Below are 21,883 nucleotides of genomic sequence, written 5' to 3'. Positions count from 1 at the left end.
GCAAGCAGAGACATTATAGAAGAAACACACAGCACTCAAGGAATCCTGATTTAGAATCAACGGGGAATTCCACAACCGCAGACGGGGGTAGAATTACTCTGAAAGTAAGGTTTAACACGTCCCTTAGCTGAGGTACAAAGTCAACTTTTAAACATTTGTGCGTTTTTAATCATATGGCACAATCGTCTCTGAAGGAGTCGGAATAATATCTGGAATAATAAGATTAGTTTACTGGTAACTTGGTTGGTCAGTTAGTGGTCAAAGGCTTCACAGACTTCTGAACCTATCAGAACAGCAGTAATTCCTAAAATGACCCAGATTCAGCCAATGAATTTAGTTAAATGTCTGAGTTAGTTCCTCTTGTTGAGATATTTGAATAACATCTGATGCTTTGAAGCAAGTATGCAGTGGTGCCATCAGTGGTACGTTGCACTGGCTTTAGTCTTGAGACACTTCATGAGGTGACAAAGTGGCAACTTTTGAAAAATGAAGCCAGAGCAAAAATTATAGCAGAAATGATCATGCCTACAGCCTGCTGCAAAAAGAAGAAAAAGGATCTCTAGATATTTTCTCTGTTCATCATGGTAAATGGACTAATATTTATGTAGCACGTTTTACTACAAGCCTCAACACCTCAATCCACGGTGAGGCAGTTTATCTAACGTTCACACTCACACCCACGGGGAGATATTGGTCATGTTGGGGATCAGTTTACCGACCTTCTAATTCATAGATGACCCACAGCTATCCATAGCAGAACAACAGTAGGTTTCATTAATAACTTTCCAAAAGTTTCTCACACATGTGTGTCCACTCTTTAAATTAAATCTGTGCACACAGTTGGCTATTGTCACTGGAAGCATCATTTGCTTTGCATCTCGTTGGAAACTACGCCTCAGTGTGAGAGGCCAGGAGCTTTGTTTCTGATTGTTAGCACATATGTGCAAACTGATGATTAACCAGCATGGAAGGCAACCTGCTGCTGGCTGTGGTTTCTGTGCATTGTGTGTACACAGAGTTAGCATTAGCAAGTAAGCAAGCTACTGTGATTGATCATGGCAGCTAATGCTTCCTCTTATTAACCTCCTTGTTGGCCAGCTTTGATGCAAAACATGTTTTTGATAAGCCTGCTAGCATGTTAGAAAGAAAAGTCTCACTAACATGCTAATGAGATAGAAAGGATATCAGCTAGCACTTTCAAATTAGCATCTATGAGAAATCAGACTTTCAGATACTAATGGGAGCGAAGGCCGATGCTGGCATATGAACAGCCTGTTTAACTCACAAACATCATCTGTGGGTAATACAAAGAGTCGTCTTAGAACAGGACCATCAGTTGTATCAGTACTTGTACTAAAACAGAAGCACCTTTTTTATTTTGCAACCTGGGATGCCTTAAAGCCTGAAAACGACTGGTCTATTTCTGTTACAGTGTGTGTGTGTGTGTGTGTGTGTGTGTGTGTGTGTGTGTGTGTGTGTGTGTGTGTGTGTGTGTGTCATTTGTCACCAGAACGGGCACATACTGTAGCACCATTTTTGGTCCTTGCTCCTTTTCCATCGTCCCGCCGTCATCACTGGCCTTTAGCTCCGCCAGAGTCAGGAGCAAATTCAGACAAAACAGAATCAACATACAAGATAGAGAACTCATAGCTGACCTTCACACGAGGCTATAGGGGGATGTCAGAAAGAGTTCATGGGCGTTTTTGAAAGAGTCACAAGGGAGTGGCAGTGTTTTGCCACTTCCTAAATACATCTACTTGCAAAAGGATAAAACTTTAACAAACGCCGTGTGCACATGATGAGTCAGGAATCTCACAGGCATGTGATAATGCCTGTACTAGCCTGTACGAGCCAGACCCAAGCATGACCAACCTTCAGCTGGTCCTGCACTGCTGAACACTCCTTGTTATGTCGAGTTATGTTGGAGTAAGACGAAAGCTCGGATTCCTCACATGCTTTAGCAACAGAACATTTGTTCTCTATTAACAAAACTTCAGATATGAGCTCATTGTTCCTTTTAGGAATTAGCCAAAGAAGGGTACAGTGAAGGAGACTCGAGACATATGGTATGATAGCGCCCCCTATTGGCCAACCGGCGGAATGGCCTTGGAACGTGCTGATTTTCACTACACACTGAGCTAACAGAATTATTGTTGCAGGTAAAGGATGTGCACGCCTTTTCACTGCTGATACATGTAAATAGATAATCTGTCTAGTTTTGTTAGTGCGGCGGATGTGATGTTGCACAGCTTCACTGGAAATGAAAACAGTTATTCCACTCTGTAGGTAAGTCTGTGACCTACTCACTGGCTGTGTTTACATTTAGATTTACTTCTGAATAAGTTTGAGATATTAACTGAAAATTTTTAACTTGTGAATTGCAAGAAAACATTTGTTCAGTGGCAGAAAAGTAAGTGAAAAGTTGTAAGCTGTAGTTACTGACACTGGAAAGAATGCGTGTGAATGTGAGTGCCAGTGGTTGTCTGTGTTGACACACTGGAGGGTGCCACAGCCTGCCCTGGATGCAGTGGCTGCCCCAGAGGCCACCTCAGGCTGTCACGGATCCAGAGGCGGATCCAGAGGCTGCTCCAACAGCCGCCCCAGCTGGAGGCTGCCCCAGGTTGCCACGGAGCCTTTGCTAATTTCGTTTCTGTGCCAGCCTCAGACAGTATGAATTCTGTTTCTGCCAGGTCTCCAGAAACCTGATCTGTGTGCTTCCCAGTTCTCCAGGGCCGGGCCTTGTGTTTCCCAGCCAGCTTATTCAAAGACAGTTTAAATACTAAGAGTAGCAGAGTAACACTGTCAGACTTCCTTGAGACTTTTGCCCTGTATTTTGAATTTGATGGCAACAACATTTGAGAAAAAGTTTGCTACTGTGTAGCGTCTCCTCTTCTTCTAACAAAAGTCAGCAAATGTCTGTGAACTGAGATCAGCTGCTAGACTTTTGGAAGAGGACCACACTGATACCAAGTCAGACAATAGGCTGTGATTCTACAAATATTATATTTTCTCTGAGCACAGATAGATTTCTTGTTTAATCCTAATGTAATGTATTCCTGGCCTGTAAATCTTCTCTGATTCCATTTTAAATGAGTCTGGGCTCAGAGAAGATTTACAGTATGTTCTACTAAATAAAATTATGTTTGAATTAAATGTAGCTAACCCGCCTCATTGACGTTGCATACAACTACACTTCCCAGCATTCACTTGGTGTTCGTTAAGAGCCCTTAAATGAATTTTTACAACTGTGTTTTTAAATAAAATCCATATAGTAATCATTTATTGTTGTAATAAAACTACGCTGAAGCAAAAATAACGCGTACATGAATATAAAAATTTCCCTCGTGAACCATTCTGTCCATATGACAAAGCGGAAGTGACGTCTTCTTCCTTTCCTCCATTAGGTGAGTGCGTGGTGAGGTCGCGTTTTCTTCGGCTCTCCATCATACCGGTTAATTTAAAGCTATTTTTTGACTTATCTTTGTCCAGATTAAGTTTAGTAACTTGTTTTTATTCGTTAATTTCCAGATTGCAACCATGGGCCGCCGACCAGCCCGCTGGTAAGTCATTTTCTGACCCCGTTTGAGCGAAGGGCCGAGCGAGTGTTTCAGAGGAAAATGGCAGCGGCTCCTGCTCGGCGCCATGTGCACGGTGCTGGCCTGCCCCAGGCCTGAGGAATAAGAATAAAAATAATATTATGTGCTATAAAACCCGGCGTTTCTGTCGTCCTACACTGTGAAGTCCATTTAAATGTTGTGTTCACAACGAGCGCCGTAAAGCAGTCCGTTCACGGGGCACGCTAGCACCGTGCGATAACAGTACAAGCTAAATGCTACTACTTTCAGCCCCAGCCAGAGTCTGTTTGAAGCCGTGAAGAGACTTAAAAGCTCCGAGTCACAGTTTATTGTGGTATAAAATAATTCCGTCACCAAATATTCTGACCCTGTTATAAGCCCACGAAGGTCACCTGACTGTGAGAGTCCTCACTGCGCGGTTTCTTTTATAAATAAATTGTTGGTTTTGATTTAACGTCTGTAAAACAGGAAATGTCCTGATCGTCGGTGTGAATCAGTTTGTGTTACTGACTCAAGGATAGGCTGCCGTATGTTCTCCTGTTTGTCCTGCTTTAAAACACCCGCTGGGAGAAGACACTTTTATATTTAGCTGTTAGTTTTAAATAGACGTGGTTGGGGTCAGACACACGTTGTTGCTATGCTTCAAGCAGGTTTCGCTGATGAACAATCAGATAAAAGGGATAATTGTCGTTTTATGAAGAATACTTGGTTACAGCGGTCTCACAGTCCCTGACAGGTCAGACATCACAGGATAAATGTGTGTCTGAACAGACTCTGGCTTTTTTTAGTTTTTGTCTCATCTTTCCTGCTCTGACATCATAAACTCTGATTACAGTCAGTCAGATGGTGTTACAGCTGCGTAGCCAGCATGTGATTGATGTGGTCCAGCGTGCTGGCTGAAGGGTTGTTAGATTGTCCACCTCTTACACTAAGATTCAGTGTTGGTGACGTGTGTTTCCTCTCACAGCTACAGGTACTGCAAGAACAAGCCGTACCCCAAGTCCCGCTTCTGCAGGGGTGTGCCTGGTACGTTCTCCATGTTTCCTGTTTCAGTCTGTAACACTTCAGTGGGACCATGTTCAGGTGACATCACGGTCACCCCTCTGGACCGAACTGTCACAGTGGGCTGCTGTGACTCCTGCAGCTTATTAAGCCGACCGGTCTCGCTGTGGTGCGGTTCTGGTGTGCAAAGGCTGCAGACACTGACTCTTTGGTTGTGTATGTCCTCAGCTGGGAGGTGCTGAGTGCTTTAAGGGACCACTGAGACAAAATGCTGCTGCTGTGTGGCTCACAATTAATTAGTTGGTCATCATTGTTTCATTTTTAAAGCTGCTTTTCCATTGGTACCTACTCAGATCGGCTCAGCGCGTTTTTCCATTAGGTCATAGTAGTACCAGGTACTATAAAGGTACCTTTATCGTACCTGCTTGGCCCGGGTTTCAAACGATCCGAGCAGGCAGTAAAATGTGATGTCATCAGACTGCAGGCCGCCGATTGGCTGGGCAGTAGCATCACGAGAGTGTCTCGTTCCCCGAGTCTGACGACGTGCCACAGGCCGAGCAGCAGGTATGTTCTCCACATCCACCTTTGTTGGAGTGTTCGTGTCACACGTTTATTCGGGACGTGTTGCTATGACGACAGCTGCGTCAGGTGACTCCAGTCGATCCGAGTAGGCGCTGATGGAAAAGCCCATGAGTTGGTCTCGCTGATGCAGACGTGAGTTTCAGTGTTCTTATCCTTCCTCTTCTGTTCTCATCAGACCCCAAGATCAGGATCTTTGACCTGGGCAGGAAGAAGGCCAAGGTGGATGAGTTCCCCCTGTGCGGCCACATGGTCTCTGATGAGTACGAGCAGCTGTCATCAGAAGGTGAGGAGACCAGGAGCCACGACTAACACACCTGTTGGTAACGTGTGTGCTTCTTTGTAGGAGCACACTTTGGCCCGTGAGTGCAGTTTACTGATAAAGACAGTGAGACGATGGCCTCTGTGGTTAAAAGACCAGGTTGCTTTAAACGTTTTGTTAGAGGTGTTATAGCTGAATGAGCCAGTCTCGTTTTCCAGTTTAGATCACTGGCTGTTCCCAGTGTTTGTTCGGGGGGGTACTGATTACTACTGTGGGAAACTATTGTATAGCTGTGAGATGTTTGTAACCTAATGTAACAGCTTGTATATTAAATATAAAAACTATCCTAGTATACAGCACACACTCTCTGCGAGCTTTAAAGCTGCTCCATAAAGACTCGTGTATATGAGGAAGGAGCCAGTTAAACTGGGCCACAGCTGCTTACTGGCACCAGGAACGTTAAACTGGGCTCGTCACAGGTTCAGTGCATCAGGCAGATAGACTTGGTGCTAATGTGTGACTCGTCTGTGGAGGGTCTGCTGTATCACAGTGGGTAACAGGAGGAAGGCTGCTCAGCCACACCCTGAGCACGTTACTCAGTAAGGAAGCATGCACTGCTTCCTGCATGAGTACGTTACTGTTAGAGGATGCACTGAGCCTGGTAGCTGCAGTGTTGGGTCTTAGGGGAAAGTAAAGGTTCCAGGTTAGAACAGTAAAGTTTGTCTTGACTGCGTTCGAGTCCTGGGTTCAGAGAGACGTCAGAGCACAGCTCTCACTCGTGTGATGACCTCAGTAAGCCCCTCCTCCTCAGTTTGTCTGGCTCGTGTTAATGCTGCAGTCAGTCAGGGTTGTTGGCAAACACAAACAGCGGTGCCTATAACTTCATGCATGTTGTGCTTCAACCCCTGTAGCTCTGGAAGCTGCCCGTATCTGTGCTAACAAGTACATGGTGAAGACCTGCGGTAAGGACGGTTTCCACATCCGCATGCGTCTGCACCCCTTCCACGTCATCCGCATCAACAAAATGTTGTCCTGTGCTGGAGCTGACAGGTGAGAGGCTGACTGACCCGTAGCCCTGCTGCACTGAGCGCAGTCTGGCTCATCCTGTAATCCTCTTGTTTTGTGTCGGGCAGGCTCCAGACTGGAATGCGTGGTGCTTTTGGTAAACCCCAGGGCACCGTGGCCCGCGTGCACATCGGTCAGGTGATCATGTCCGTGCGTACCAAGGCCCAAAACAAGGAGCACGTGGTGGAGGCTCTGCGCAGAGCCAAGTTCAAGTTCCCTGGTCGTCAGAAGGTAAACGCTCCCAAAGCTTCTGCTGTAATAAATGTAAAGTGACGTGAGTCCTCTGCAGCTTATTAAGCCGACCGGTCTCGCTGTGGTGCGGTTCTGGTGTGCAAAGGCTGCAGACACTGACTCTTTGGTTGTGTATGTCCTCAGCTGGGAGGTGCTGAGTGCTTTAAGGGACCACTGAGACAAAATGTGTCTTCATCAGGGACTTAGTGTAAGTAAGTGTACTGAAAGGCTGAACCCATGTCTGTGCTCTCGCCCTCAGATCCACATTTCCAAGAAGTACGGCTTCACCAAGTTCAACGCCTGTGACTTTGATGACATGATGGCCGAGAAGCGTCTGATTCCTGATGGCTGTGGGGTCAAATACATCCCCAACAGAGGCCCTCTGGCCCGCTGGAGGGCCCTGCACGCAGTCTGAGGCTGCTCTCTGTGCCCACATAATCAATAAAGATGGCTTTGATTACAAAAGTGATGAGAGCGTGGCTTTGTCTTCATTGAACATGAAATCGCACATCAAGTCTGGGGGAGGTTTTCTAACGTGGTGTCCAGTTGCACTTGAGACTGGACACATTAATCTTACCACAGGTGTTAGGAGTTATACTGAAGTGTGAGCAGTGTGTGAGGATCGTTACAGATCCTAACCTCTATAACTGCATACAGTCCCACACTAACAGCTGATGGTCTCCTTCATGGGGCTCAAAGTATTCAGCCTTTAATTCTGTTAATTTACAGCTGAGGAAACACTGAACACGCTTTGGACTGTAAAGGTAACATGCTGAAAGCCTCGTCTGTCTTCTCTCTGCTGTCCCACAAATGACGTGAACAGGTATCCACATTCATTGATACTGAACACAGGTGGATGTTACCTTCTGACAGGTAACAGTCACGTGGAGCTGCAGCTGTACTGTAAACACCAGTTTAACCAAAATAAGAACAAAGTTGTAACATTAAAGAACAGCGGCTCAGTAGGATGAGTGCTCTGCAGTGATCAGACCTGTGACGTGTCCATGCTCTCAGCTCAGTTTGACTTGTTGCTGCGTTTCAGGTAAAGAGCTTTAAATGAACTTGCGTCTGTGTTCTTATTGACGAGCTGCTGAAGCATCGGGAACAGCTGACAGCTAAACGTGTTGGCAAATCAGGATTAGAAGATAATCAAACACATTATTGCTGCCATCGCTGTTCACCCGTTCCCTACTGGTGGTGGTCAGAGGGCCCGGTGGCGCCAGTGTCCGGCAGCCTCACCTCTGTCAGTGCGCCCCAGGGTGGCTGTGGCTACAATGTAGCTTGCCATCACCAGTGTGTGAATGTGTGTGTGAATGGGTGGATGACTGGATATGTAAAGCGCTTTGGGGTCCTTAGGGACTAGTAAAGCACTATATAAATACAGGAAATTTACCATTTATTTATTTTTGGTTAACTTAGGGATATAATGTCCAGTAGGTGGAGCTACTGGACATTATATCCTATATATATATATAGCTACTAGGGGCAGGGATAGCTCAGTAGGTAAAGTGGTCGCCCCATGATCGGAAGGTCGGCGGTTCGAATCCACTTAACGGCTACCCTGAGGTACCCCTGAGCAAGGTACCGTCCCTACACACTGCTCCCCGGGCGCCTGCTTAGTGGGCTGCCCACTGCTTCACTGAGTGAATGGGTCAAATGCAGAGAAAAACAAGTAATTTCCCCATGGGGATCAATAAAGTATCCATTATTATTATTATTATTACTGTTTCTGTTTTTAAGGAGACCAAATGAAGGTCCTGGTTCAGCGTCTGCAGCTCCCACCATAGCACCAGCTGTACTGCTGTATGTAGTTCAGTGCTCACTGTTGCGCTTCTCGTGGGACATTTCTGTGAGAAACAGTTTTTGCAGTACGTTTGGAGTCCGTAACGTTTGTTTTCATCCATCTGTTTGGCACCGGTGTGTCCCTGCTTCATCCAGGCCGACCTGTCCGCTGGAGACAGGAGGACAGTCTGCAGGTTCTCCCGTGTTTTCCTGGCTGGCTTCCTCCTACGGTCCAGAGACATCTGTTAGTGGGTGGGGCTAACTGGTGATTCTAGATTTCCTGTTGGAATCACTGGCAAGAAGATTACAAAGAAATGAAATCTAGTATGAAAGTTTGGACAGCGGTGGGAGTGGACACTTCCTTGCATTCAGGTGATGGCTGGTTTCACCTGTGTCTTTGTATGCCACAGCGTAGCTTGTGCCAGGTGTTGGACACTGGCTGTGAGACACAGTTCACAGATCCGGACTTGTGAGTGGGAGGACACCGTGTGATTATTCCACAGCTGGACTCCAGGTGTCATCCCAGATTCCCAGCAGGACACTGATCCGAGTTAGAAACGCTGAGGAGTGAACCACGTCAGGTGCCTCCACCTGTAAAGCTGTTCCTGTTTCAGGTTCCTCAGTGTTGCCCCCTGCTGTTAGTTTAACAGCCCTTTCTGCTAACTGACCAGATCAATATCTCTGAAGTGTAACTGACACGGTCCTAAGCTCTGATGAACAAGTCTTCTTTGAATGTTTTGGAGCAGTGTACACGTCTTTAACCTGCAGGCTGTCTTAAACTTCCCACACCTGATCTGTTCATCTGTGGACTGTTTGCCTCCTCACAGTAAATACTTAAGTCATATATGTGTAACCAGGCAGGTTTGTGGTTTTTTACTTTGAAGTATTCAAATGTTAATGTCTGCAATGATTTTCCTGATAAAGACTTGATCTCTGACAAACAGAAGAAAGTTTTTCACAGCAGCAGATCTCCTGCTGCTTCCTCCTTGTAGTCCCTCCTACAGGAAAGAGAGTGGCGGGGGTAGCTTTGAGTTTCAGTCGAGAGACAGGAGTAAGAAGCGAACACACCCTACAACTCCAAGAAGTCCCAGAGCTGGTAAGCTGTAGTTTGACGACCCACAGAAGGAGCGAGCGAAGGAAAAGCCGTCTCAGTGGAGCGTGTGACCTGTAATCTGCTGCTGTGTGTTTATGACTACAGAGCTGCACTCTCCTACACACTAAGCTGTGTGTCTGGGTTCAAGACCTGACAGCTGGAGCTCACATTACAGCAGCTGGTACAGCCTGCTACACACACGCTGTAGTTTCATGTGTTGTGCTGAAAGTAGACGTGTAACAGCTTTAGAGCTAACAGAGCTGAACTAGAGTCATTTCTCCATGTTTCCCATGACGTCAGGATCATTCCTGCGATGGTCACTGCTCCGTGTTTTCTGTTTGATTTTAGGATTTTATCATCTTGTTTTCTGGAGTTTCGCTTCTTGTTTTCCACGTTAGTTTCACATGTGTGCCGTGGGTTTTCCATGATTGTTTCCGTGTGTCCTGTTTCATACTGACTGGACTGTTATGTTTGTTTGTTTTCCTTCATATTTCTCCTGTTTGGGTTTCTGGACATTGTTCTCCAGGCCCTGAGGAAATGATGTGGTTACAGTCGCTGCAGGACACTAAGAGCAGTGACAGACTGAAGTAACTGAACACCGTGGTCTTCCTGTCAGGGACTCATCAGTCCACAGATGTGATTGCACTCATTAATGCAAAACATCTGTGGCTGAGGGGGGACCTTGGACAGATCTGGACTAGTTTGGTTTCCTGAAGACGTGTCAGCTCTATCTTCAGCTCTAAGAACCTGAGTGGATTTGTCCCTTAAGAGGAACCACTACTGATCATGTGCATCATCTCGTGAGCCAAAGTGTGAATGTGTGGGTCATCATCAGCAGGGGTTTCGGGTGAAACCATCGTGGCCAACAGACTGAAAGCTAACTGGCTATGTTATTTTGTCTGAAAGTAAATATGAGTGGACATTTTTTAATGAACACACTATTAATTATTTATGTGAGAACATTTTTAAGGAACTGAAATGGTAACAAATTTAAGAAACACAGACAGAGGACACGGAGCAAACATCATCTCTGTGGGCAACAAGTGTTTACATGTGGACGGTTTTATACATACACACGATTGAACTCAGTTTGACCCTTTTTATGCTAGTGGGTTTTAAATAGATAATGATGCAGGGCAGCACGGTGGTGCCAGGGTTAGCACTGTTGCCTCACCAGCAGAAGGCCCTGGGTGGCAGTCCATCATCTGACCGAGGTCGCTGTGTGTTCTAGCTGTGCCTTCCTGGGTTCCCTCTGGCTCCCTCAGTCCAAAGACATGCGGCTTTAGCTTAACTGGAGACTGTAAATTGCCCATAGAACGGGTAAATGTGAGCCTCTGCATTGGCCCTGTGACAGGGTGGTGACGTGTTCAGGGTGGAACCCCCCCTCCCAGGTCACCTGACCTTAGATAAGGGGGAGAACAAATATGTGGTTCATGTCTAAGATTTATGCTAAAGCTATTGTTGGTCATCAGGAGGAATTGGAGAAGTGAATAATTTTAATTTCACAAGAAACAGGAAGAAACAGGAAGTTTCACTGCTGAGTCAAACCACGAGAAACAGGAATAATCACAGTTCATGTTTATGCACAAGCAACAACAGCCATTAGATTTGTGCTGGTTTGCTGTTTACTTCTTTTTATCAATTAAAATCATTCAAATTAAAAACCTTTTAGTTATACAACCCCAGCTCCAAAAATGTTGTTCCCAAATCAAACAGACGGTGAAACACCATTAGAGGAAAATATTCTGGATTTGATGGCAGCAACAAACTCCCGTCTTCTTTGCACCATCAGAGATGCAGTGGTCTGTCTCCTCTTTAGTCCACGTCTCAGTTATGTTCACATCAAAGCTTCCATCAAAAGTGTTTTTTTTAAACACCAAACAAAGCTGAATTTGTCCCGTAGCAGCCCTCAGCTCATGTGTTTCATCATGTTTCTCGATGGGGACTGTGCTTCCTTCCAGCTGTTGGCCATGAGTCTGTCTCTCCTCCTGCTGCTTGCCGTCCTCGTGGATGTGACCGATACTAAAGCTGGTTCAGATTTTAGGATCTGTGCCTTCAACACACAACACTTTGGTGAATCCAAGTCGAAGAAGAGTGACGTTATGGTGACTCTTGCCAGGGTAAGGTAAAAAGAAAGACTGGGTAAGAGTGCTTGTGTTCTTGTATTTGTCTCAAGCAGCTGAGGGACAGTGTCGTGGTTCTTTAGTGGACGATAGTCACTACATGGCTGTAGCTAGTGGGGCCACTAACAAACTGACAGAATTACTCAGTGAATCAGTAAAAATGATTTGTTTAGAGAAACTTGTTTCCTGTTTGAAAATTTGTTCACCACATTGTGAAATTAACCAAAGCAACCAAACAAAGGCTATGAAGACACTTCCATGCATTATCATTTAGCACCACAAGGTGGCGCAGAGTCAATGCCAACGCGTTCCTTACTACATCAGTCGGAATGAACACGTTCTAATTTGCGCGGTGGTCTGGGAAAAGGACCAAAAAGAACAAATATAACAAATATTTTTAGGGATGCAGGACATTTTTATTTTATTGCAGGTGACCAGCGGGGCGAATAATGAGTGGCTCCTCTGTGTGTCCCACTCCCACTCACCTTTTCATGGCTGTGCTGTGTCTCCATTTCAGATCATCACACGCTGTGATGTGTGTTTGCTCCAGGAAGTGAGAGACAGTAGAGGAAAAGCTTTACCACTGCTGCTCGACTCCCTAAAACGGTGATTATTCATTCGCTTCCACCCACACACACCAACACACACACACACCCACAGATACCCACAGATACCCCCACAGACACCCACACACAGACCCACCCCCACAGACACCCACACACAGACCCACAGTCACCCACACACACCCACAGACACCCACAGACACATGTTATTGCATAAGTTTGGAGGTGAGTGGTTTGGACTCTAAATGCTCAAACTTAGCGACTGACACATGCAGTGACTGCATCCCCGTCCCATCTGTGCTGTTTCACCCTCAGGTTTGACACCAAGTATAAATATGAGACTGTGGCCAGCGAGAGACTGGGCAGGTCTGAGACATACCGGGAGCAGTACGTGTTTGTGTACAGGTGAGCTACACCTCTGTGCACAGGACATCTAAGTGCAGGTATAGTGACGGAGTCTGGCTTCACTGAACCTGAATGTGTTCAGGAAGGAGACGGTGAGGGTCATGGACCAGTATCAGTACCCTGATAATAAACCAGGAGACGTCGACGCTTTCTCCAGAGAGCCATTTGTTGTCCGCTTCAGAGCGGACCGCACAGGTCGGTCCCCGATGCTTCCCTGTGACAGAATGGAAATATTGGTGTTGTTGGATGGATTCTCCCTCTAACCCTCATTTCCATCCTCAGCTATAAAGGAGTTTGTTCTCATACCTCAGCACACCACGCCCTCCAACACCACCAAGGAGCTCGATGCCCTCTATGATGTTCTACAGCATGTGAGAAACATGTGGAAAACTGAGGTAAAGACTATTTTGGCATTCATCAAACAGACAAGAAGTCAATACCACAGGTGTACATGGTGACCGCTGTGCTGTAATGGGCAGAATGTGATGCTTCTTGGAGACTTTAATGCGGGCTGTGGCTACCTCGCTAAGAAGAACAGGAAGAATGTGCGCCTAATCACAGACACGAATCTTATTTGGCTCATCCCAGACGACGCTGACACCACCGTGCGATCGACCACATCCTGCCCCTACGACAGGTAAACGCACAAAGCTTTGATTCAGGAGAGTTCCCAAGATTTTAGGATCCCTGGAACTTTTCAAGAAACAAAGTTTCCTTTGATAAAAGCTGATATGCAATATGTAAATGTAAGCAGACTATAGCAGACTTAAATGTGACCGTGTGAATGAAATAAGAGACATGAGTAAATGTGTGCTGCTCTCTGCTTGTGCCAACAGGATTGTTGTGAATGGGGAAACCTTTCACAGAGCCATCGTGCCTGCTTCAGCCAAACCGTTTAACTTTCCAGAGGAATACGGACTGACGGAGGAGCAGGTAACAGTCCACGCTCTGCATGTCTGTACCAGTGTGTGTGGACTGTACAGAAACACACACCTACAGAGTGTGTTAAACACGGTGTGCTGTGATTTTGTTACTGAAACAGATCAAACTCTGTTCATTTGTTGACACTGGCTGTTCTTCCTGTGTTTTTTATTCAGGCGCTGGATGTCAGCGACCATTACCCGGTAGAGGTCCTGCTAAAGGTCAAGGATTCCAGAGCCTTTCTTGGGGGCTCATCTATTACCAGTGGAAACCAGTTTATGACTTTGTTTGTCCTAAGCCATGTTGCCTTTCAAATATTGACAAGGTAGTTAAATAATAAACCTGGAGGATGAGATAGGTCTGTGTTATAGCCAAGTTCATGAACTGATGAGGACATGCGGAGCTGAACTTTCCAAACATCCCTGATGTTGGTCTGCAGGTTAAAAAAGATAAAATTACACAACTATTTACCTTCAACAATATGGCTTTGACTGCAGTGTACAATGGCCGAGCTGTGTGTGGATGTGTATGCGTGACTTCACTGTTAGGCTGCAGATTCGCTCAGTTTATGGCAGCTGGACCCAAAGTGTTCAAAGATCAAATACACATGATTTCATCCACAGCACACAAAACTGTGCACACAACTGACAATGAAAGTTTCTCACCTGCTGTAAATATTTGTGAGTGTGTTTATGGTGTAAAAATCATCTGAGGCCAGGTTTGTTTTCAGTGCAGAGGTATGTGTAAACTTCATGTTTCGCTTTTTTCTGTTTGTTTTTTTCAGCCTTTAGTGCGACAGGACAGAAAGACGAGGAGTAAGACATGCTGCTCACGGCTGCAGGCTCGATTCAAACACAGGCCTAAAGGCCGTAAACTTTAGTGTGTTCCCAGGATGAGCGGGGGAGTTTCTAAATACGATCGAGGACACGCTAACCTCCTTTCCTTTCTTGTTTCTGATTGGACAGCCAAATTGGACTTTTCTGCTCCTGCACACACTATTAAACTATCATTGATTCCCATTATTGTGTCATGACCAGCTTCTTGAGATGTCTTCATGGACAGTTTGCAGATCATCATGTGTCAGACTGGACACTGTGGACGACTGCTCTGTGGGCTTAGATCCTGCCTGTGTTCTTACCTAGTGTCAGAATCCTCGGCTGTGCAGCAGAAGACTGTTTGATGAATTCTGAGTGAGAAGTTTACAACAGAGGTGCACAGCTTTGGTCTGCGTACAGAGAGCGTCTGTATGTGCTGCTGCTGCTCTGATCGTCCACATGTCAGCCACAGAGACAAAGTGAAAAAAGTGTGAAAACCTGAAAACTGTAACAGCTGAACTTCCTGCTGAACTCCGCTCCTTTCCCAATCGATCAGTATTAGACAGACACAGTGTGTCATACACGCCGAGCACAACCCAAACAGACATGCTTCATTTTTCTTGCTTAATATACAAAACAAAGCCTCCCAGTCTTTGTTTTATTGCAGCTACAAAGCTTGTCGTTTGTTACTCTGACATGAAAGTGTTGGCACTACATGAATCTGAAGTCGTAACTCTGATAGACCCTCACCATCATGTTGTACTGAAGCACACACAGCACCTCACTCTCTCTCTAAATCACACATGCAAAATAAAATTAATCAGCACCATGGAGGACAACAGCAATCCCAGGCTGTGGGACACGTACACGTCATATAAGGTCACACCACGATGTCTGTAATCATGGAACAAAGGAGAAGTGTCCACAAACCCACTGTGTGCGTCACCTCATCCTCGGTCTGTGTTACTTTACAGTGGAACAGACACTCATATTACAGTAAGAGCACATATTATAACAACAGTAGTAACAATGTTTCAGACTGTATCTTTTGAGCCTTGCGGGTCGTTGTACTCATCCTGCTCTCTTCTCTCTCTCCTCTTTTGAGCACCATTTTTCGCTTTGCTCGCTCAACATGAAATAAAATGCTGCTGTGCTGTTTAACTCTACACTCAAAAAAGTCAACTAAGGCAGTTGTTTGATTAATTCAATAGACATTTGTCTATTTAACATGAACATATTGAGTTTAGGTTTTTAAATCATTATCAGTTGTTGGTTTAACATAAAATAACAAAAAGTTTAATGAACTAGATTTGCATTCTTCAGTTCAATTAAATGTAATTATTTTAAATCAACAACTCTAAAACCGATGCCTAGTGCGCATGCTCAAACTTCCCAAAAGTGAAGAGGCGGGAACGCGGAGAAGTTATATGTGTTCAGTGGACTGCCATTTCCCTCTGCGGAATCTTCCACAATACAGGTAAGTAATAAATAACTCAAAATATCTTAGTCAAACGAAGTTGTTTTGTCCATTAATTGTTTAACAATGTTTTTAATTCCAAATGTGTAAGTTGTCATTAGACAGCGGGAGTGGAGCAAATACAGTGAAAATCTGGTATTAGACGGTGCCAATCGGTACCGTCTAATACCTGATTTATAATCCGCTCTGGGTATATTTATACTATTATTAGCATTTCCACTTCATTGTTTTTCTTTTTTTTTTTTTTTTACCCGTTTTTGCAGTTAGTCTTATAGTGTTTTTAGCGGTTATTGATATGTTTAATTCAATATTTAACACGTTTGTAATTTACTTTCAAAGTAAATGAAGTTAGCTAAAGCTAGTATGGTTGTCTCATTGAACTTCTACCTAGCTCTGTTAGCATTCACTTTGGTTTTAAATGACGGTTATTGCAAGACATGGTCTTTGTTCACTTTTTTTATTATCATTTGCATTTTTTCTTTCTTTCTTTCTTTCTCTCTCCTTTTATTTTAAGCATTCGGCCTCTCACAGTAATGCAAGTTAAACTAGCATGCGCGATTTGCTAAATATTAGCTGTGTCCAAATTCAGGGGCTGCATCCTTCGAATTGACTTGATGCTAGTACATGGGAAAAAGAGCATAAACACGAGGTCAGAGGAAAAGGCAATGGCGGATAGTTATGAAAATTGCCTGTCGGACCTTTACCGCAACTACCAGCATCTTTATTGCATAGTGTGAAACACTGCTATTACATTTGGCAACAGATTGGATATTTATCTGTGAATTTTATATTGCAAGAGGTATTTATATGTATTTGTATTTTTTTTTATACATTTGCAACAAAGTAAAAAAAAATCCACTGTGGAATTTTTATAAAATAATTTTTTCTGTTTTCTTTACCATAGTAACACCACAAAGAAAGCTGACCCCTTTTTCTGATTGTTTGTGCCTCCTCTTTAATACATGGTAAGCCTTTTACCATCATATATTTTTTATGATAGTTTTATGATTTAATCAAAGTGAAAAAAAGGTGCCAATAAAACTATCCTTAAAACTGCTTTTCTTTTTTTCTTTCAGTGACTTGTATGTGGCAGTGCAAGCGTTGTTCCATCAGGGAGAGTAGTAGGTACAATTATTGAAACACTGTACAGGGCTCGCAAAATGGCTAGCCCGACGTCCCAGGGCTAGCGATTTTTCCAGTCGGGCTACCAAAATCTATCTCTGCCCTGCCCGTCGGGCTGTCATAAGAAGGAAAAATATATGTCAATGCTTCTGCATTCTTTCGGAAATGTAGCTGGGTAATTATGTCATTGGCATCGGTGAGCCACTGTCAATATGTGACATATTGAAATCGCGTTTGAATTTGCGCTTGTTTTTTGCTTTCACTTTGCAATCGCGCGACCTGTGTATAGAGAGCGACAGCACTGATCTGTGAGTGATGATAATTTGTGCACCAATTCCTCTGACATCGTCTTATCAATCGTTAGCTTACTATGCAAACATGACAAGTGAAATCTCCCGCAGCTTAAACATGTGAGAGGTTGATCGCGCAGACAATCGCTGAGTGTTATGTGAGTGCGTGTGTGTAAAAGCAGCAGGATATTAATTGTAGTTCTGCTGAGCCAAATAAGACAGGTCAGGGTGAAGAAGTGACAGCCAAAGAAAAGCTTACCACAAAACGGAAAAGTTATGACAAATCAGACTATAAGGCAAAAAGAAAGTGCAGCTTTATGGTTTCATGGACAAAAGAATTTCTGTGGCTGCAACATGACGAGCTATATAACCGGGGCTGCACATAAGTGGTCCGCAAGTGCGTATTTGCTGTCAAAATAAAAAACGCGCACAAGATAAGAAGTTGCAACGCGTGTTTGCATACATAAGATTTTCTGGAGGAGGACATATTTGTTTAGAACTCTTAAATATGTCGAAGAAGCTCCTTTAAGCAATTACTTTGGTTTTCCTCCACCTCCAAAGAAATGTCAGAAGGAGTCCGAACCACAAAAGAAGCGCGTATTCTCGCAAAAGTGATTGCAGGAGGTGAGCTGGCTTCAAACAAATGATGAACGCACAGATGTGGTGCAGAATGTGCCGTGAAAATCCCACTCTAGGACAAAAACAGCCTTTTATATGGATGCAAACGCGCGCTGCAACTTCTTATCTGGTGCGCGTCTTTTATTTTGACAGCGAATGCGCACATGCGGACCACTTATGTGCACCCGTGTAAATAACATAATGTTCTGCCAGGTGTGTTGTTGGTTTTCCCTCGATTTCTGAGTCGACAAGCGCCTTTGTTACTGGGACCAGTCATTTTAAGAAAGGCCCCCATTAGAAATGGATTATTGCTCAGTCTGCAATATCTTTCCCAGAACAAACACCAATTGCAAATAATATACTAAAAATAAACCTGAAAAATCTGTTTAGAACAGCATACTGTGTTGCAAAGAGTGAACTACCACTGGTGCAATTTAGCAGTCTTTGCAAACTTCAAAAAGCAAATGGCCTAGATCTTGGTTCCACTTGCCTCTTACTTGTGACTTTAGTGGAAATTTCAAATTCAGTATCTGACACAGACTGATTCATGTCCTACACAGACAGCACTGATGTCTGCATGGTCTTCTAAAAGCAGCTTTAGTCAGCTTAGATGTGAAGTGAGTGAAATATACAGTTGCGTTTTTAATCAATGTATTTGTTCTCTATTGCAGATTGACAAGGAGTTTCTGCGAATCACCACAAAGCCTCTGCTATCTACTTTCTTTGCCGAGCTTGACCAATACACGCCACGCTTAATGGAAATCTTTCTGACCAAAGGAGGGACACGTGGAAAGAAAATAAGAGGTCTCATGCTTGCCATCTCCAAGGTTTGTATTAGGATTGAGTAGACTTTGTCATAGGCAGCAAAAATAACTTTTATTTGGAGATGAAGTTGTCAATTTTGTTTCGGCTTAACAAGTGGTACATGCCAGGTTCTAACCTAAAGAATAATTATGCAAGTTAACTGATTACCCTAGCTTTAAGAAAAACAGACTGGTTTTGGCTCATATTATCTCCTCCTCCTCTCCAGCATGACAACATCCATACCAGACGAGCATGCATCTTGAAGTCTTTGTGCATCCACCTAAACGAAGACTATGAGAAGTTAATAAAGGAGTACTTGGTGAGCCATTGTGACAGCATGTTGTCTGTAACATTCTCATACAAATTGTGACGTTGCCTCAAATGCAAATCATTAAAATTAAAATTTTGAGATTAGCAACAAGACACCTGGTATTGGGGAAAGGATGTCTTGAATACCAAACAGTATTAAGCGTTGCAATAAAGAATTTCTGGAATTTGGTATTGGAAGGAAAGAAATTTATGCCTACTTAAACTTGATACACAAACATACAATGCATTTAACATGCATCAAGACTATATTGCTTTTGAATCTGTACTTGGATTAAAACAAGTCCTGTTGTTTTTTCATTGTTATGGTCATCAGTATTTGTAAATAGAAATGTCTATGAACTTTGAGCTGTTTAGTACTAACACTTCTATACCTGTTTTATTTTAGCAGCTGAGTTAGCCTTTTCTCGAGTCCTGTCCCCCTAAGTTACTCTTGCTACGTCCGACAAACAAATGGTTTCCTCTGCGCACCAATGGGTACCCGAATGTGCGAGCAGACATGCTTCATAATGTTCGGTACATTTACCTGGGAATGGGGCCATACACACTGTTTAATCCATTCACGTTGTTTTTGACTTTGTGAATGGAAAGAACACAACTCCTCCAGACACAATCTCTCGGCGTATCGGTGGGCACACCGCTTCTCCATCTTGCTTGAGGTTAATGTTTGTCAGACACAGTAACGGTTGCTATAATGTGTAATTGGACAATGGCCCTTTCGGGGGAGGGGCCGGTGAGAGGTCAATTATGCCACCTCTTTTGACATGAGAGGTGTATTTTATAATTTATGTATTGGAGTAATTACTAACAACTACTTTAGTGGTGTAATTTTCTGTTTATTACTTTGACTACTTGGATTTTATGAACAGCATAGAAACAGTTGTTTAAACAATCTCTTAAATTTTACTTTGTTGTCTTATACTTTTTCATGTAGGATACGGACAGCGAGGCAAAAAGCTGCATGGAGCAAACTGTGATGGGGGTGTACGTCATCCAGAAGGAGGGTGCTGAACCTGAAGATGACCCAGAGGACGTTGGTGTCGTGATTGAGGGTGTGGAGGCTAACACTGATTTGGGTAACATTGCACAAGCATGTGCTCTGTTGTTTGGACTTGTATACTGTTTGAACCTGAGCTACCCACCAGAACTTAAATGCACCTTTGAAGTCCTCCAGAAGATACTTTTAAATCTTGATGGACAAAAGCTGTCTTCAAAGGTACAGTTTCTGAAAAACAAGCTTATGGGGTGAGAGCACTTGAAAATGACTGATAGGTCTTGAATGGTTCATTGGTGCAATGGTGATTTCCAATATATAATGTTAATATTTGAGTTGTTTATATTTTTTTTCTTTCATTTAAAACATTTTTTTTTAAGTTTTTGGATTCTCTCTGTTGGGCAATTCACCTTTTATACAGCACTGCAGATGATTTTTGTTTGTCCTTATATAGATGGCTCAAAATGGATCAGAAGTACTGACAGAAGTACTATGTTGTGTTTATGTGTCAAGGTCCTGTAAAGTTTAAGACCACTGCCACCTGTTAAGTTCACTGTATTATTGTGTCCATTTTGCTTGCTAGCATGTTTTAAAACACAGCAAAACTATATTGCTAGCTGTGGAGGACTGCAACCAAAATTAAAAAAATAAATACAGAAATATAAAAATTGGTCAAACTAATAATTATTTCAATGAGATACACCAAACAAATATAGATTTTCATCACCTATGGAATTTTTTGTTGTTGTTGTATTGCCCCCAAAATATTTCTAATTATTTTATTTTTCCAAATTCACACAATTCGATTTTGTCACATGTTTTAACTTGCCAAGTGGGAGATGTATTTTTATCTTTTAGTTTAATTTTTTAAAATGCAGTCGATATATTGAGCAAATTTTGCATCTGTTTTTAGTTGTGGAAGCTTTGGTTCCAACATATTACCTATGTAAATAAGTATTCTAACATTTTACCTTTTGAAGTATATGCTTGCAGGTGTACAAAAATGCAATTTAGTGGACAATTATATTGTCCACTAAATCCAGTTAATAAAGATAATGTTATCATAATCTGATTGTGACTTTTTTTGTAAAGTAGTGGGTTTCTAAATGTGTAACAAATGTAAACAAATCTAATTGAAATAATTTGGTTGAAATGAGTGAAATCATTGCCTTGATTAACAAAGTAGTTGTTGAAACAACAAGATTTAATTCTGTTTTCCTAAACTTTTTAAATTGTGTAGAATGAATTAAAACAAATTTCACTCTACATACTTAAATAAATCACTTCAAATCAATGTAAGTATAGTATGTTGATCCAACGTAATCTGATTACATTAAACCACCAAATGCTAAATGTGTTGGTTTGACATGATCGAAAAGGGTTTATTGTACTTGGTTAAATTGTGTGCAAAAAGGGTGCCATGATTAAATTGTGTTCATCCAACAACAGATTTTTTTGAGTGTATAAGACAAAACTGTCGCATGGTTGACGTCAGCAGGTCTGCAGGGATTTAGTCAAATTCTCAGGCAAAATTCTTTGAGGATCTAATTGTTTGAGGACCAGGCAGCAAGTTTAGAAGGTACCAGTACTATATTTCCCAGCATGCATCTGTGCCATCACAGCTTTCCCGAATAGGTGTATACTTTAATCAGTGTAGTGTAAAATATGTAAGGACAGATTTGAAAATAATCCTGATCAGAACAACGTGTGCTGTAAAAACTATGACACAGAGCAGAACTCTTATGATGTGGTCACTTTGCATTACACACTTATATTAACTGTGTTACGTCAGAGTCAGGCCTGGGAGTGCCCGGCTGACCTGTGGGATGTCGCTT

General features: G+C 43.2%; 3 protein-coding genes and 2 non-coding genes across 8 annotated transcripts; all 5 read left to right on the top strand.

The window, feature by feature from the left end:
• The first annotated feature begins 3,414 nt into the window (after window positions 1–3,414).
• rpl10 (ribosomal protein L10) lies at window positions 3,415–7,183 on the top strand. Its single transcript, XM_004545950.5, has 6 exons — window positions 3,415–3,560; window positions 4,543–4,601; window positions 5,335–5,442; window positions 6,330–6,468; window positions 6,552–6,714; window positions 6,974–7,183. The coding sequence occupies exons 1-6, from the start codon at window positions 3,538–3,540 to the stop codon at window positions 7,127–7,129; spliced, it is 648 nt and encodes a 215-aa protein (XP_004546007.1). The 5' UTR covers window positions 3,415–3,537; the 3' UTR covers window positions 7,130–7,183.
• LOC112431305 (small nucleolar RNA SNORA70) lies at window positions 4,714–4,846 on the top strand. Its single transcript, XR_003022448.1, has one exon. It is a non-coding gene; the product is annotated as a small nucleolar RNA SNORA70 (small nucleolar RNA).
• On the top strand, window positions 6,767–6,899 carry LOC112431306 (small nucleolar RNA SNORA70). The gene has a single exon (XR_003022449.2). It is a non-coding gene; the product is annotated as a small nucleolar RNA SNORA70 (small nucleolar RNA).
• A 2,235-nt stretch (window positions 7,184–9,418) lies between the features above and the next one.
• dnase1l1 (deoxyribonuclease I-like 1) lies at window positions 9,419–14,620 on the top strand. Of its 2 annotated transcripts, none has more exons than XM_004545948.5 (10): window positions 9,419–9,592; window positions 11,551–11,709; window positions 12,230–12,318; window positions 12,591–12,680; window positions 12,763–12,875; window positions 12,963–13,075; window positions 13,160–13,317; window positions 13,517–13,613; window positions 13,778–13,926; window positions 14,386–14,620. In XM_004545948.5, exons 2-10 carry the CDS (start codon window positions 11,560–11,562, stop codon window positions 14,390–14,392), a joined length of 966 nt encoding a protein of 321 aa, XP_004546005.3. In that variant the 5' UTR covers window positions 9,419–9,592; window positions 11,551–11,559; the 3' UTR covers window positions 14,393–14,620. The 2 variants fall into 2 exon arrangements, with proteins under 2 accessions (XP_004546005.3, XP_024653991.2); XM_024798223.2 differs by lacking the exon at window positions 9,419–9,592 and adding an exon at window positions 9,601–9,770.
• A 968-nt stretch (window positions 14,621–15,588) lies between these two features.
• Window positions 15,589–21,115, top strand: LOC112430571 (uncharacterized). Of its 3 annotated transcripts, none has more exons than XM_076878193.1 (6): window positions 15,589–15,893; window positions 16,798–16,858; window positions 16,970–17,014; window positions 18,595–18,750; window positions 18,954–19,046; window positions 19,989–21,115. In XM_076878193.1, exons 4-6 carry the CDS (start codon window positions 18,679–18,681, stop codon window positions 20,301–20,303), a joined length of 480 nt encoding a protein of 159 aa, XP_076734308.1. In that variant the 5' UTR covers window positions 15,589–15,893; window positions 16,798–16,858; window positions 16,970–17,014; window positions 18,595–18,678; the 3' UTR covers window positions 20,304–21,115. The 3 variants fall into 3 exon arrangements, with proteins under 3 accessions (XP_076734308.1, XP_076734307.1, XP_076734310.1); XM_076878192.1 differs by having other exon boundaries at window positions 16,970–17,018; XM_076878195.1 differs by lacking the exons at window positions 16,798–16,858; window positions 16,970–17,014.
• The last annotated feature ends 768 nt before the right edge of the window (window positions 21,116–21,883 follow it).

The sequence above is a fragment of the Maylandia zebra genome, linkage group LG20 (genome assembly GCF_041146795.1).
Source record: "Maylandia zebra isolate NMK-2024a linkage group LG20, Mzebra_GT3a, whole genome shotgun sequence".
NCBI lineage: Eukaryota > Metazoa > Chordata > Actinopteri > Cichliformes > Cichlidae > Maylandia > Maylandia zebra.
Note: the sequence above shows the minus strand (reverse complement) of the source record. Positions and strands in the feature narration are given on the sequence as shown.